Source organism: Eretmochelys imbricata, chromosome 4 (assembly GCF_965152235.1).
Source record: "Eretmochelys imbricata isolate rEreImb1 chromosome 4, rEreImb1.hap1, whole genome shotgun sequence".
NCBI lineage: Eukaryota > Metazoa > Chordata > Testudines > Cheloniidae > Eretmochelys > Eretmochelys imbricata.
In genome coordinates this window covers 26,636,225-26,651,049 of record NC_135575.1, presented here as the reverse complement: position 1 = coordinate 26,651,049, position 14,825 = coordinate 26,636,225, and the positions used below count along the sequence as shown (strand labels likewise).

General features: G+C 39.8%; 1 protein-coding gene across 2 annotated transcripts in view; it reads right to left on the bottom strand.

Moving 5' to 3' along the window:
* Positions 1-14,825, bottom strand: part of GRID2 (glutamate ionotropic receptor delta type subunit 2) — a 1,026,718-nt gene that overhangs the window by 339,469 nt on the left and 672,424 nt on the right. For both annotated transcript variants that reach the window (XM_077814385.1, XM_077814386.1), the window contains 2 exons: positions 14,551-14,604; positions 4,497-4,670 (listed from right to left, as the gene is read on the bottom strand). In XM_077814385.1, coding sequence (XP_077670511.1) covers positions 4,497-4,670; positions 14,551-14,604 — 228 coding nt within the window. The remainder of the gene's footprint in view (positions 1-4,496; positions 4,671-14,550; positions 14,605-14,825) is intronic.

The window sequence follows — 14,825 nt, the reverse complement described above, 5'->3', positions numbered from 1 at the left end:
TTAGGAACCATTAGGAAAGGGATAGATAATAAGACAGAAAATATCCTAATGGGCACTACATAAATCCATAATGTGCCCACACCTTGAATCCTGCATGCAGTTCTGATCGCCCCATCCCAAGAAGATATATTAGAATTGAAAGTAGAGAAGGGCAATCCTAAAAATGATTAGGAATATGGAACAGCTTCCATATGGGGGCAGATAAAAAGCCTGGGGCTGTTCAGTTTAGAAAAGAGATGTTTAAGGGGGGATATGATAGAAGTCTATAAAATCAGGAATAAGGAAATGTTATTTACTCCTATAGGTGCTGGAACTAGGAGTGTGGGGGGTGCTACGGCTTGAAGTGGTTTCCATTATATACAAGGTTTACACTTTGGTCCAATGGCTCTCAGTACCCTCACTATAAAAATAGTTCCAGAACCCCTGTTTGCTCCTGCATATAAACACAAGAACCAGAGGTCATTCAGTGAAATAAACAGACAGCCGATTTAAAACAAACTTAAGAAAGTATTTCAAACAATGCACAGTCTTCCTTCGGAACTCATTGGCAGGGGATATTGTGAAGGCCAAAAGCATAACTGACTTCAAACAAGATTTAGATATGTTCATGGGGAATAGGTCCATCAATGGCTGTTAGCCAAGACAGTCAGGGATGCAACCCTATGCTCTGGGTGTCCCTAAACCTCTGACTGCCAGAAGCTGGGACTGGACATCAGAAGATGGATCGCTCATAAACTGCCCTGTTCTGTTAATTCCCTCTGAAGCATCTGGCATCGACCACTATCAGAAGACAGCATAGATGTATAATTGGAATGAACAACAGTGTTGACGACCAGGCTGTGAGTGGTCAGTTCTGGTGGTAAAAGAGAGAGTTAGGCCTACTAGTTAGAGCTGCGACTAGGGTAGGCATAGTCCAGGAAATGAGCTAAGGGTCAGTACCAGAAGCCAAATGCCACAGCTTTGGAGGAGGGGGTAAACCAGTGTTATAAGCCAAAGGCAGTGCCAAGAATCAGTACCACAGAGACAGAAGTTGAATGTCAGAACCGGAGAGTCGACTAGAGTCATAAGCCAGAGGCGGAGCTGGGGGTCGAATCTAGAAGTCTGAAGCCAGAGGGGAGCAGGGACTGGAACAAGGGCAAGTGCAGCTCTGGGAGTGGTAGGTGTTGAAGAGCCACTGACCTGCTGTGGAGGCCAGGCTTATAAACAGGACTGCTAAACCAGCAGCCAGTCAGGGGTTGTGGCCACTGTGACTTCCAAGGCAGCGTATGTGGGCTCCTTGGTTGCCTAGTAATGCGCTTAGTCACAGAGCAGGCCAGCAGCTGCTCCTAGCTGGTCTGGTCACTGAACATATAGCCATTCTTATGTTCTTATTCCCTGTATGTACCGGGTCGCGGGGGGAAGGGGACTGCAAGCAAGACACCTTTTTTAAACCTGGTCCTGCACTCTGCATAGCCATAACTTTGACAGAACTGAGACGAACTAGGCTTACTAGCACACAAAGGCCCTGAGCTTCTAAACACATATGTGAACTCAACCGTGTGAGTGACTGTGTGGCCAGACCCCTGCAACTCCTTCGGGGCACAAGGATCTGTCAGCTTGAAGTCAGTTGCAAAACTGGGCCCTCCAGTAGTATAGTCATAAAGATTAAGGCAAGAAGGGACCACTTGATTATTTAGTCTGACCTGTATATCACAGAGCACCGACATCACCCAGCACCAGCATGCTAAACCCTTCAAAGGAATGAGACCCACACAATAGTAGACTATTACATGCCACAGGCAGAGAATAGGAACAATGGCAGGGAAATGGTTAAATGAGATATACTCAGATAATCCTGGCTGCAGAGGAAGGCAACCTCTCCCCATTTCCCTCCCTCCCCCAACACGGTCAGGAAGGAAGGAAGGAATTTTCCCAACCTCACGTTTGCTGATCAGTTAGACCCTGAGAATGTGAGCAAGAATCAGCCAGTCAAGCACCTGACGGAGAGGATGCTCGGTGCCATCTCAGAGCCCCCATCCAACCCACCCAGTGTCCCATCTCCAGAAGTGGCCATCTTGATGCTTCAGAGGAAGGGGAAAAATCCCAGAATACATTAAGGGCGGAGTGGGAATAATCCCTTCCTGATCCCTTCTCATGGCCAGCTGCAACCCTGAAGCATGAGCTTTAGAAACCAGAAGTGACCCCCCTAGGGCTTTTGAGCCTTGCCCCCTACCATCACAAGCAAACCCATCATACAAGTGCACTCAAATTTGTTCAGCTCTCTATTAAAACGAATTAGCTTGCTTGCCCCCACAACTCCTATTGGAAAGCTGTTCCAGAACCTCATCTCTTTGATGGTTAGAAACCTTCTTCTAATTTCCAGACTGAATTTGTTCATGGCCAGCTGATAGCCATTAGTTCTCGCACCAACATTGTCCTTCAACATAAATAGCTCTTCACCCTCCCTGGTATTTATCTCCCCCTGATTTAGCAAGATCAATCATATTCTCAGCCTTCTTTTAGTGAGACTAAACAAGCCCAGTTCTTCCAATCTCCTCTCACAAGATATGCCTTCCATAGCCAGGATCATCCTCATAGCTCTTCTCTGCACCTGTTCCAGTTTAAAATAGTTTTCCTTATACATGGTGACCAGAAATGTACACACTATTCCAAATGAGGTCTTACTAATGCCTTGTACAATGGAGTTAATACTTCTCCATCTCTATTGGAAATGCCTTGCTTGATACATCCTAGGATTGTATTTGCTCATACTGGTGGCTCATAAATATCCTATGATTAAACCATACACCAAGGTCTCTCTCCTTCTCTGTCGCCTCCAACTGATGAGCCCTGAAGTGTAGCAGAAATTCTTTTTATTAAACACTAACTGTACCACTGTGCACTGTGCTATTAAATTTCATCCCATTTCTGTCACTCCAGTCATCAATGTCATCCAGATCTTCCTGTATAGTATTCTAATCCTCCTCTGTATTGACAGTGTCTCCCAACTTCCCTCAGGTGGGAAGATTAATCAGCAGATTTTATTAGCACACTCCTACTTTTGCCCCAAGGTTATTAATAAAAAAATTCGGTAATACTGATCCCAAGGCCACTCCTTAAGGAACGCTGCTAGTAACTTCTCCCTAGTCTGGTAATATACCTTTCAGCACAACCTGCTGCCTTCTTTCCTTTAGCTAATTCCTTATCCACCTTACAACGCTTGTAATGGTCCCCATCTTCCCTAATTTAACTAATAATTTCTCACATGGTACATGTCAAATGCTTTATTGAAGTCCAAATGTTTTTGACCTACTACACTTCCCTTATCTAAAAAAAATCAGTTAATTTCTCAAAGAAGGAAATCAGGTTGGTCTGGCATGACCTACTTTTGGTAAACCCATATTGCATTACATCCTCTTTTGCCATTTACCTCTATGAATTTACTCATTCTGATTGGGTTCAATTCCACCAAAATCATAATTAGAACTGGTCAAACACTCAAAAACAATTTTATCCAATATGTTCAGAATATTTTCTCTCTCAATTTTGATTTATTTCTTTTTTAATTTTCCGCTGACTGATTTTTTATTTCATTTTTTAAAGTAATATTTTACAAGTGATTTTTTTAAATTCCTGAATATTTTTACATTTTGAAAAAATCCCACCATTTGTTTATTGTGACATTTTAAAATTGGAGCTGAGGAAAAACAAACAAAATGTAAGAGCTGCAAATGAAAAAAAACCCAAAATATTAAAAGAAATTTTTGGAGAAAATTAAAATGTTTTGTCAAAAAAGTCTGTTTACTGAAAAAAGATCAATCTTAATTTAAACATTTTCAACCAATATTATTCATGACAGATCAGGAACATAGAAGTGGATTTAAAAATACATGTTATCTCTTCTCTTTCACAGTCCATATATGGAATATGCTTGCAGTGGGTGGATGGTGGAATGTATTGGCATAAATGTGATATCTCCATGAAGTCAGTAAAATCTGTATTCAGAATCTGACAATAAGGCCACGTAGGTACATAAGTACAGATTTAGGTATTTAGCTTGAGACACTCAAGTTTTAAAATGCTTGGTTCCAAATCTTTAGGCAGAAGCTCTCCAGGATGATTTTACTAGTTTTACCAGTTCTGTGGCTTGAGAAACATGGTATGAGATTCTTATTGTGTGGCTCTGCAGAGGCAATTCTTGATGGAGAACTGGTAAACTACAGAACTCAGCAATCCAATACCCCTTCTTCTGGATGCTGAGCTGCTTCTCTCTGATTTCCATGCCTTGCTGCGGTTTAGGCTAGATACGTAGCTCAGGCTAGATATGTAGCTCTAGTCACCAAGATGGCACACCAAACAGCTAAGCCATTTCATTGTTTCATGCATGAACCATTAGGATATGCCACACAGAAGAATATTAAAAATAAACAGAGTAAAAAATTACACTAAATTCAAATTTTCCCAGTAGCTGTCTATAAAGCTAGCACACAGGCAAGAAAGTATTAGTATGAAGATACCTCCATGTTCTGGGAGAAGGGGTCCTTAGGATCACACAGTGATGAAGATATTCTGTGGTTGCCACGGAAACAGCGTTGACTGCTGTTCTGTGGGACTGGAAATGTCTGTCGAATAATTGTTAACCTTCCAATTGACCTTCTCACTAGCTCCTGCACATCCACATCATTTATTTCCTGTAAGATAAGATCAGGCATAGAATATGTACAAAAGTTAAAATATTGAAATGTCACCACCAGATTGTAAATGAAAAATAAACTGAAGATGCTGAGAGACATGGTATCACTGTACTGCATTTATTCAGTGCTGTCATGTCCTCAAATAAAAACACGTGTGTTCATTAAAATGAAGCCGACCATTTCTATAATCATATCTCTTGCTTAGATATGCTACACTGAAGCCTAAAGAGAGACCTCGAGGGTGTAACTGGGCTCAGATTGGGGTTTTTTCCCCTTTCCCTTTGATCTTTTACTTTAAAGTGTTTCACAACAGATAATAAGGACAGTAGGAAGACATAGTATAAAGTATTGCTAAGTGTGGCATTACATCAAGAGCTCTGGAGGTACAGACATTTGGGTCTTAAGTGTTCATTTCCTGGGAAAAGAATATCAAAATCCTAAGCACAATTTAGTAGTTAACGAACCATTTATCGAAATGGGCACTGGGGGGAGAGAGAGAAAGAAAAGCATTAGGGCATTCAAGATTGTGTATGTGTTCTTGTCTATTGCAAGCTCTAATTTAAAACCTCCCTTTTATCCATAAGGTTTCTATTCTGGTTGAAAGCTGAGCACCCACAGCTCAGGACAGACACTTTAAAGAAAACTAAATAAATCACAAAGTTAACATTTATTGGATATTTTGATTTGGAGAGGAATGTGGTATGAGGGTATGTGTGTATATGTAAAGAGTTGAGGCTATGCTGTTTTACACTAGCTGTGGATATGACCCTGAATTTGGTATGATTAATAGATTAATTAACTATAAAAACTGACCCAAACCTTTATTCAAAACTTGAACTTTTATCTTTTCTGAGGACTAAAAAGGTTTAGATAGCCCTAAAAATGGGGTTCTCATCTCTTTTTGTCTATATTTTTCTGCACAGACGCAAAGTTACTGAAATATTGTGTGGCACAACACAATTTATCTGAAGAGATTTCTCTCAAACCTAGGGTCTGTCCCTCAGCAGAGTGAATCATTTGCTTATTTCCCCTAATGAGTCGACCCTGTTTATCAGAATGTACTTGATGTCCCATACATTTTGGAAACATAAGAGGGTAATGTTTCATGCTAAAGTTAGCAAAAATCCTATGATAAATCTTGTTATACTGAAATATCCAACATGACTTTCAGACTGAAGAGGTTTAGGTAATCTTCTGCTGAATAGAAAATCTTTTGGATACCATTTCAAAAAAAAAATGAGACTTTTGAGGCTATGTCATCAGTAGTATGCAACTTAGAGTAGTAATTCTGCATTCCAATAGAAAGCAAACATTTTGAGGTATATTTCCCAAAGGTCTAAGGCCCAGCTTCCCCTCCTCCCTCCCACCCCTTTTTAAGCTAACTGCAAATGTATCTTTGTGTCTGTAAATGAATTACAGGAGCAAATCAGTGCACTTGTGCTTCTAACTTCATGGTCTGTGCCCATGATCGCATAGTTTGGAGGCACAAATATTCAAATTTAAAATCAAAATGCAGTTTCCTTTCTGCAAAAAGCAAACACCATACTTTTGAAAATGCTGGGTTTTAATTGTAAACACCAGTCCTGATGTATTTTTCTGGCTACAATGAACATGCTTAAAGCAAAATCTTCTGAAATGAATGGTTCAGATATAGCTCCATTTTTTTTAAAGCCATGAAGAAGAACATGCTAAGAGTTGTCAATTTTAACATCAATTCTCTTGACTACAATAAACCTATTTTATTCTTCTTTAGAGCATGTCATAGCTTTTGGCCTCATCTGTTATTTATGTTTTTATGAAATATAGATTTTTTTCTGCAAACAAAATAACACCTGGCATCAGCAGTGTCCAGTGTAATATCCTGCATTTCTGGTCGATTAATCCTTAATGTACCATAGATAATGGTTTCTCTCAGCTTAATATGCCGTCTTTTCATTTTGGCTGTGTCATTTCACTAGCTACAAGAAAGAAAAAAGTTGCTTCTTTGGCAAAATGCAGGTCATTTTTTAATACACCTGCAATATAATCATAGAGGACAGTTAAAAAGAATGTTATCTATATTCTACACCACACCTTTTAATCAATCATAGTACTCATGGGGAAGTTCACTATGCATGATAATTTGGTTTTTGTTCCACATCTTGCTTATATTGGAACAGAGAGGCTGATTTTTTTTTCAATACTGTGAAAAATCATACCCACATGGCATGCTACACTGCCAACTAACATTTTATAAGAGGTTTTGACTTTTAGCTGTGCAAACATTTATCATTTTTTCTCCCAAAAACACAGCATATTTTTTTCTGTATTCAGCAGTTTTGTGCATTTTAATTACAATTCTCTGGGTTTTGCCTCTAGGTCATTGCCACACTTCAGACATATTGTGTATTTTATAAGTATTTTCTGGAGACTAAAAGCAAAGTCCAAACAAACACCAAAGAGACAGGATCAATGTGGGAATTGTCAATGTGATGAAACAATATGACAAATAAACTGAACAGATTCATGACAAACGTACTTGAAATTCTGTGGACTGTACTGGTATTATAATAAAGTTTTCTTTTTAGTTTAACGTTTCAATTGCAAAGCTGTTACCCACAAACCCAGCTTAAATCAGGACAATTTGATGAAAATAAATTTGCCTCATTCAATTAATTCTGTCAGTATTTTCTCTTGGGATTGACAGACAGCAAGAACCTGTTCTATTGTACAAAACAAGACTATCAGATCATTCTTCTCTGGTTCTAATTTTTAGATTTGAGCTGAAGAGATGGTCTATAATGACAACAAAACTAGATCAAGGGACTAATCCATAGGAGGAAACCATTTGCATTTCAATTTAAATGAAGGATATAAGGGTCGTTTCCAGTGTTGTAGCCTTGTTGGTCCCAGGAGACGAGAGAAACAAGTCAGAGAGGTAATATCTTTTATTGAACCAATTTCTGTCGGGGGAAGTGGCACACTTTTGACCTTCAGAGAGCTCTTTCTCAGGTACAAGTGACATTCTAGTTATCTTCTCCAGACATGAGGAAGAGTTCCATGAAACTCAAAATCTTGCACCTTCCACCAACAGAAGTTGGTCCAATGAAAGATATTACCTCACTTCCCTTCTCTCTATAGTATAAGAGTGCCAGATGATCTATTTTACAAGTACTGAAAGCCGAAATAGAAAAACAGGATGCCAACTGGCCCAGTTTCTGGGCCTAGTATGCATTAAAAAAAGATTCAGATTTTCTAAAGGTAATGGTTCAATATAAATAGATTTTGATAGCTTGGGCCAAATCTTTTCCTTTTTCTCCTCGGGACCAAGACTAGGAAAGGTGTTGTCATTCATTCAAATGGAGTGAGGATAGAACTTGGAGAAGAAACCTAAGACAAGAATGAAAAACCAATTTGGCCACTCTGTGGGCCACGGATCAGGCCTCTAGAGCTAATGACCACTGCAGAGCTAGCTCATTCTGCCTGCTCTGAAGCAACCTACAGACATGTAGGTGGAAAGTGGTAGAGATGCACTGCTGTGGGTTTCAGAATACCAGTTTATATTAGTTACCACCTGCCTAACGTGAATGATGGTGAGAGGTAACTCAGCAATGTAACCCACATTTAGTGTTTGCCAGTTCCTGGAACTCTGAGCTGAGCCTCTAGCAAGCCCTATTCTATGGACTACAACAAAAATGGCTACCAAAGCCCTTTGGCACCATTTCTCAGCATGGCTGGAGTCAGGTATACGGACAGAATAGACTAGACACCCCTGCTGAGGCCAATAGGAGACTTCTGAAGAGCATGATTGAACAAGCCTTTAGCTGGGCCAATGATAAGCCAGGTCTGCTCAGCCCCTCCATGATAAGGGGACAGCCTGACGCAGATGCAAAGATACAAGTTTCATTTTTGAGCACTGAGTTTGGGAGCCAAAAGATAGAGAAGCAGAACAGCTCAGGGAGTCTCTGATTAACTCCCCTTCCACTCAGAAGGAGTCTTTGAGGTGCAGTGAGACCTAGTCCCTGGAACAGAACGTTCCAACCCTGCAGAGACCAGCAGCTATAACGGCAGAGATCTGACCTGGAGCTGGCTCTGGAGAGCCAGCCTAGACCTCCAAAGAACCCCAGACCAGGGAGCCAGGAAAGCACCCTGTCCCACCTAGGGATGAAGACACAGTAAAGGCATCCTTTTGGTTTAAGCTGGCCAACATTCATAGAGCTGCAGCATGCCTCTCCACACCCATCACCATATCATTTGACTGGGAAAGTGTGGGGGAGGGAGGGATTATGAAGTTATGAGTGTTGGGAGGTGGGGAACTTGGTTTATTTATGGTTAGTATTTATTAGTTAATCTAACCCTTTCCTTCTCCAGATCCTATTTTCCTGCTCCCAGTAATATCCCCCATTGTTATATTGTTTGGGGTGTGTCATTCCTTGGCCATAGTTTGTGTTGATGTACTTCATTGTTTGCTGTGAACTGGATTTCATATGCCTGGCGAGCAATGATAGCATTATTCATTTTCCCAAGGGAAGCACCCAGTGTGTCCCAGGCACAGTGAGGAGTCACTCTCGGTGGAGACACCAGCCATCACAAAAAAAGAACCCAGGACCCAACCCTTTTGAGGAGAGGGGAGAAGCCACTCTAAGTAGTAAGCACCAGAGAGAAAGCTTAAGCCACATCTCTGGGGAGGGGGTTATATGAGTCTGCATTGGTGGCAAGCACAATACAGAAAATAGAGTAGTATAGAATACATGAGCTTTTGCAATTATTTTAAAATGGAAGGGTTTACTGAAGCTCCTTGTAATGGAGGTCTTCACCCCGGAATGTCCCTTGTGGCCTAGTGCAGCACTACAGTTAACTCCCTGCATCAGTTTCTGCTAATGCACTTTCAATAAGTCCAATGAGGCATGTGTATATTAAGCAGTGCCCCCTCAGCACTGTAATTAACTTTACCCAAAGGCAGAACATTACACAACTAGGCATTGACCTTAGCAAAGGGGCCACCAAATGAAACTAATGGGCAGCAGGTTTAAAACAAATAAAAGGAAGTTCTTCTTCACACAGCACAGTCATCCTGTGGAACTCCTTGCCTGAGGAGGTTGTGAAGGCTAGGACTATAACAGGGTTTAAAAGAGAACTGGATAAATTCATGGAGGTTAGGTTCATTAATGGCTATTAGCCAGGATGGGTAAGGAATGGTGTCCCTAGCCTCTCTTTGTCAGAGGATGGCAGGAGAGAGATCACTTGATCATTATCTGTTAGGTTCACTCCCTCTGGGGTACCTGGCATTGGCCACTGTCAGTAGACAGGATACTGGCCTGGATGGACCTTTGGTCTGACCCAGTATGGCCATTCTTATGTTCTTATGTTATGTTCATCCTAGTTGGAGGGGGAAGGGGCTGAGTTAACCTTAGTCCATCAACCCCCCTGATGTCCAAGTCCCTTACCCATGAAGCCCTATTGATCCAGAACCCTCTCCTGGAGAAAGGCCCTCTTGACTTCAGTTGGGGAAGTCTCTCTCGTCTTGGGCCAAGGTATCTGCAAAGGTCAAACCCACGATGACCCTTCCTTGGAACGGCATATAATTCCTTTGATCTGGGGCTGCTGCTGCTGCCTGTGAAGTCCTTCCATTGGGACCAGGTTTTGCTGAGGGTTGGCATTCATAGCTCCTTCCTTCTTGAGCCTCTCCAGCTAGGAGCACTCTTCTCTGGCCCCCTTTCCTGATGAGCTCTCTCACCAGCTCCTTCTGAGAAGCCCTCCCTTTGGCACTTTCTCTTTCTGTGTACTGTTCCTCACGCCATCAGTCTTTGTTTCCCACAGGGAGTAGCTTCCGAGCCAGCTCCCCCTGAGGAGTTCTTTTCCCAGCATTTCTTCCCTGTGATCTCCCCTGCCTGAGCCCATATAACTGTTTATAAAGCACAGGTATTCCTTAACTAATTGCCTAAATAGCTGGGCAGTAGTTAATTAATTATCCGCGGAGGGATGTTGGTTGTTTCATTCTCTTTAGCAGAGCCTGTCATAGGACCTGACCACCCTCCGGGGCCAGCTATCCTGTAATATCCCTCAAGTAATTATTCTGCATTAATCTACTGCATGTGTTAAAAATGTGCCATTACATAAATTAGTGAAATCCAATTAATTGCTTTCTGGGATCTATCACAACTTCAGAAGTTGACTCTTAATTTCACAGTATGACCTACCCCTAGCCTCATCTTCATAGTACTGTCTTGTACTTAAACAACAATGAAGAAACAGAACACAACAACTAGGACCCAGATATATAAAGCCAAATTCTGCATATGGATGCATGCATGTGAGCCTCCCATTTTAATCTGTTTGAGCTGTGTGCATGCATCCAAGGGCACCTTTTAACTGTTTGAAAAATGTGTAACTTTAATGGTTCGACATTTTTCAAAGATGTTTCACCTATAATAACTGTGAACAGTGCAAAGAGCTTTGGGCTGTCCTCCGAAGAGAGAACAGTAGGAGACAGGTGACAGCACTGGGCATAGCAGGATTACACTAGACAGTTTAACTAATAACTAAAGTAAGCCACCTATTTAAAAATAAATAAATGAATAAGCCATTTCTTTCATGTTAAATACAGACATACAATTTCTCTCGATTTCCACTATCAGCTAAAAATAAAATATATAATGAATGCATAAATACGACAAAAGGTGACAAGAGAATTTAGCCTGATTTCCTTAGGCTTCCAGAGGTTAAATTTGTTGTGGAGGAGAAGGAAAATAGAAACAGAGAGAAACCCCTTCTCATATCTATTACTCCACCTCTGATTTGTATATATCCAAATCTCTGAATCTTGTGAAATTTAAATAAAGAACTATACCATCGGCTGCTGTAGGGCCCTGAAAGGATGGAAATATTTATTTGGAGAGGCTTTTCTCAACTGAATGCATTGATCAGGGAGAGGAGATTGGTATTATTACCAAGTACTAATATGATTGATTGTGACATATGAAATTGTGCAACCTCTCATTTTTATGGAGCCTTCAATACAATATATATGGTAATTATTAAAGGTAACATTTTATTATATATTTATTTATTTCAAATTTCCACAGTAATTCCCATTAGATGCACATTGTCAAGGCTAATTTAATATGTTACCTTAAACATCAACTAATGGGACAATAAAATTAAGTAAATGTTACCAAGCATTACTGCCTTTTAAAATAAGCAATTGAAGTAATATACACAGTCCCGCTAAACTAGGCAGATTCATGTTCATGAATGGCATTTCTGTTTAGATTTTTTTGTTTTCAGTACCAAAGGAAAAGGGAATACATTCCTAATTTTTATTTGGCAGCTAATTGTAAGAAGTTATTTTAACTGTTTCCCGAACAATGTATTTCTCATTTGCATAATTCATCCTAAATGCTGAAGATTAGAGGATTAGAAAAGACATGTAAAATAGGGTATTTCTACACTAGAAGCACTGCAGTAGCACAGCTGTTGTGTAGACACTTATGACAGCGACAGCAGAGGTTCTTCCATTGCTGTAGTAATTCCACCTCTCAGAGGTGATAGCTAGGTCAAGGGAAGAATTCTTCTGTCTACCTTGTGGTGTTTACATTGGGGCTTAGGTCGGCTTCACTACATCTCTCAGGGGTTTGAATCTTTCATATCCTGAGTGATGTAACTAGGTTGACCTAAATTCTAGGTTTAGGGGAGGCCATAGTCACTTTCTCGGTGGCTCCGATTTAGCCAAAACAAACACATCCGTCATAAAGGGTAGATTTACTGGAATGGGAGTACTTGTGTGAATAACTACATGCCACTCTGAACATGGAGTTCCCAGTCTGGCTCATAGTGTAAATCCAAAGGATACAGTAATTGGCAACTAGATGGCACTTTTTTCGCGCAGGGGGAGGAGGGGGTATTTGTTTGTTTGCTTACAACACTAGACTTATTTCTCTAATATTCTGGGCCCAACACAGCTACAACAACACAGAAAACTAAACAATAAAGGGCATAGGCAGCCATCACTCCGCTTTCAAATTTCCCATTGTCATTGAAGTGGATAAAAGCTAGATATTTTTCTGTAGTGTACTGGTAAAGTGACAAAAAAGGCAGAATATTGTTCCCAAGCATTCACCACCTGGAATATATTCACATTTTTGTTATGGTCTGAATAAGGTGACATCAAAAGAAGTAACAAAGGAAAAAATGTTGTTTAAATGATAGGTCAAAGTCAGACTGTGATTCAGTCTATGCCACTGTGAACAGATGTTATTTGTTTCTGATCTGATTTTAATGTCCTCAAAATATTGCAAATATTTAGAATGCTAGAACATAGAAAGCTACATTTTACCCTCTCATGCATGGATATGACTCATAGGACAGAATCCATTTCACAGAGCAACTGATTTGTGAATCTATAGGTTCTACAGCATATAGAAAACACATGTACTATGATCGGAGCTTTTCCAGTTTACTACACTAATGTTTTTCTTTTAAAGTTCAAATTAATTTACAATTGACTAAAATGATAATAAGATATGATTTTCATCAATCATTAAAAACCACCACCTAAGTGATTTACCAGTATTTGGCTAACTCTATGAATTATGGGCCTAATCCAACACCTACAGAAGTGAATGGAGGGACTCCCATTGACTTCAATAGGAATTGGGGAAAATGATAATTTTTTTTGTATCTGTTAACTTTAAACAGTGGAAGAGATTTACTAAACTGGTCACTAGAGCAAAGAACCAGGGAGATGACTAAATTCTAATTGATCCTAACTGAAAAATGGTTGATTATGCCTATAGGTTCACCTCGTGACCTTCCTGTAGTTTAGAAAGACAAGGAAAAACAGACTGTAACCAGATGCTGCTTCTGCGGTAAGCTTTTCCATTAACATAAACTGGAATCAACAAACCAACTCTGATTCGTTTATTGTATTATAACAATGAATAACTAATCACTGACTATGAAAACAGAAGTGTGTGGCCAATGAAGATAAGATCAGGAATTACATGCATCATTTCTCTAAACAATGTTTTACAAAAAAAGATACAGCTATAGTTATTATACATTAAACTTGGGAATAATTATCTCTCCAATTAAGCATTTTGTAGACATAATAAATCACTCCTTTTAAAACAACAGAGAAACATTTGAACACTGTATAATCCAAAACAACTTCACTGTGTGGTGTTTTCTATGTGTACCTCCTCTGCTTTTTGACCTATTAGACGTTGGCTGGCAAGCATTTATGGTAGAGATCATTTCATAATTAAAAACAGATTCTTTAATCAAGCATCATTGCAAAAATTCCCACAAGGTCAGACAGATTTGAAAACAGATAGGTTTGTACTTGAGAAAGGTTCCTCCTGTTCACTATTCAGATATATTCATATATGGCTCTATCTAGATCCCACTAACTTCAGTGAGTTTTGGTACCAGCCCATACCGAACTACTTAATCCTTGTGCTTTTTAAAGGGGCAAAGGGAGGAACACATACAAGTTTTAGAAACAACATTTAAATATAAATGGAACACAAGCACTTCACTAGGAAGGATTCACTATGCTCACAAAGAAGAATTGTTTTTGGTTTGGTTTTTTGTTTGCTTGATTTTTTCTTTGTTATGAAAGATCTCCACAGCAGGCCACTCAAGCCAAAAGGAAAGGCTAAACATACTCAGTAGGGGACTGTTTTCCATTTGTTTTATTCAAAGAAGGCCTTTTATTTAAAAAAAAAAAAAAAAAGCCCCAAAACTTGTCATTCTGTTTTTATTAAGCAATGCTCTCACTCCCATGCCTGGACTTTGTTGTAGTTACTGCTTCCTTTTGGCAAAGACCAGCGTGAACACTGTCAGTATGTATGAAAACAGGATTCATGCTTCACAACAACATTTGGTTGATAGTTACCTCATTTATAATGATCCAGTGACAGTCAAAAGCAACCAAATTAGTCTCCACGACCTGAAATAGAGAACAAAGCAACTATCAGTCAGCTTATTTATAAAAGCTAAATAAATAAATAAAATGAAATGGATGCTCTCTGCAAATGACAAAAGAAGGAGCACATACTCTGAAAGACCTCTATTATTCGGCTGAGGATAGAGAACCTTTAGCAAAATACTGCAGACACATTTGTGTTGTCGTCTGACTTGCTAATTAAAGATGGAAATGTATTTCATTGC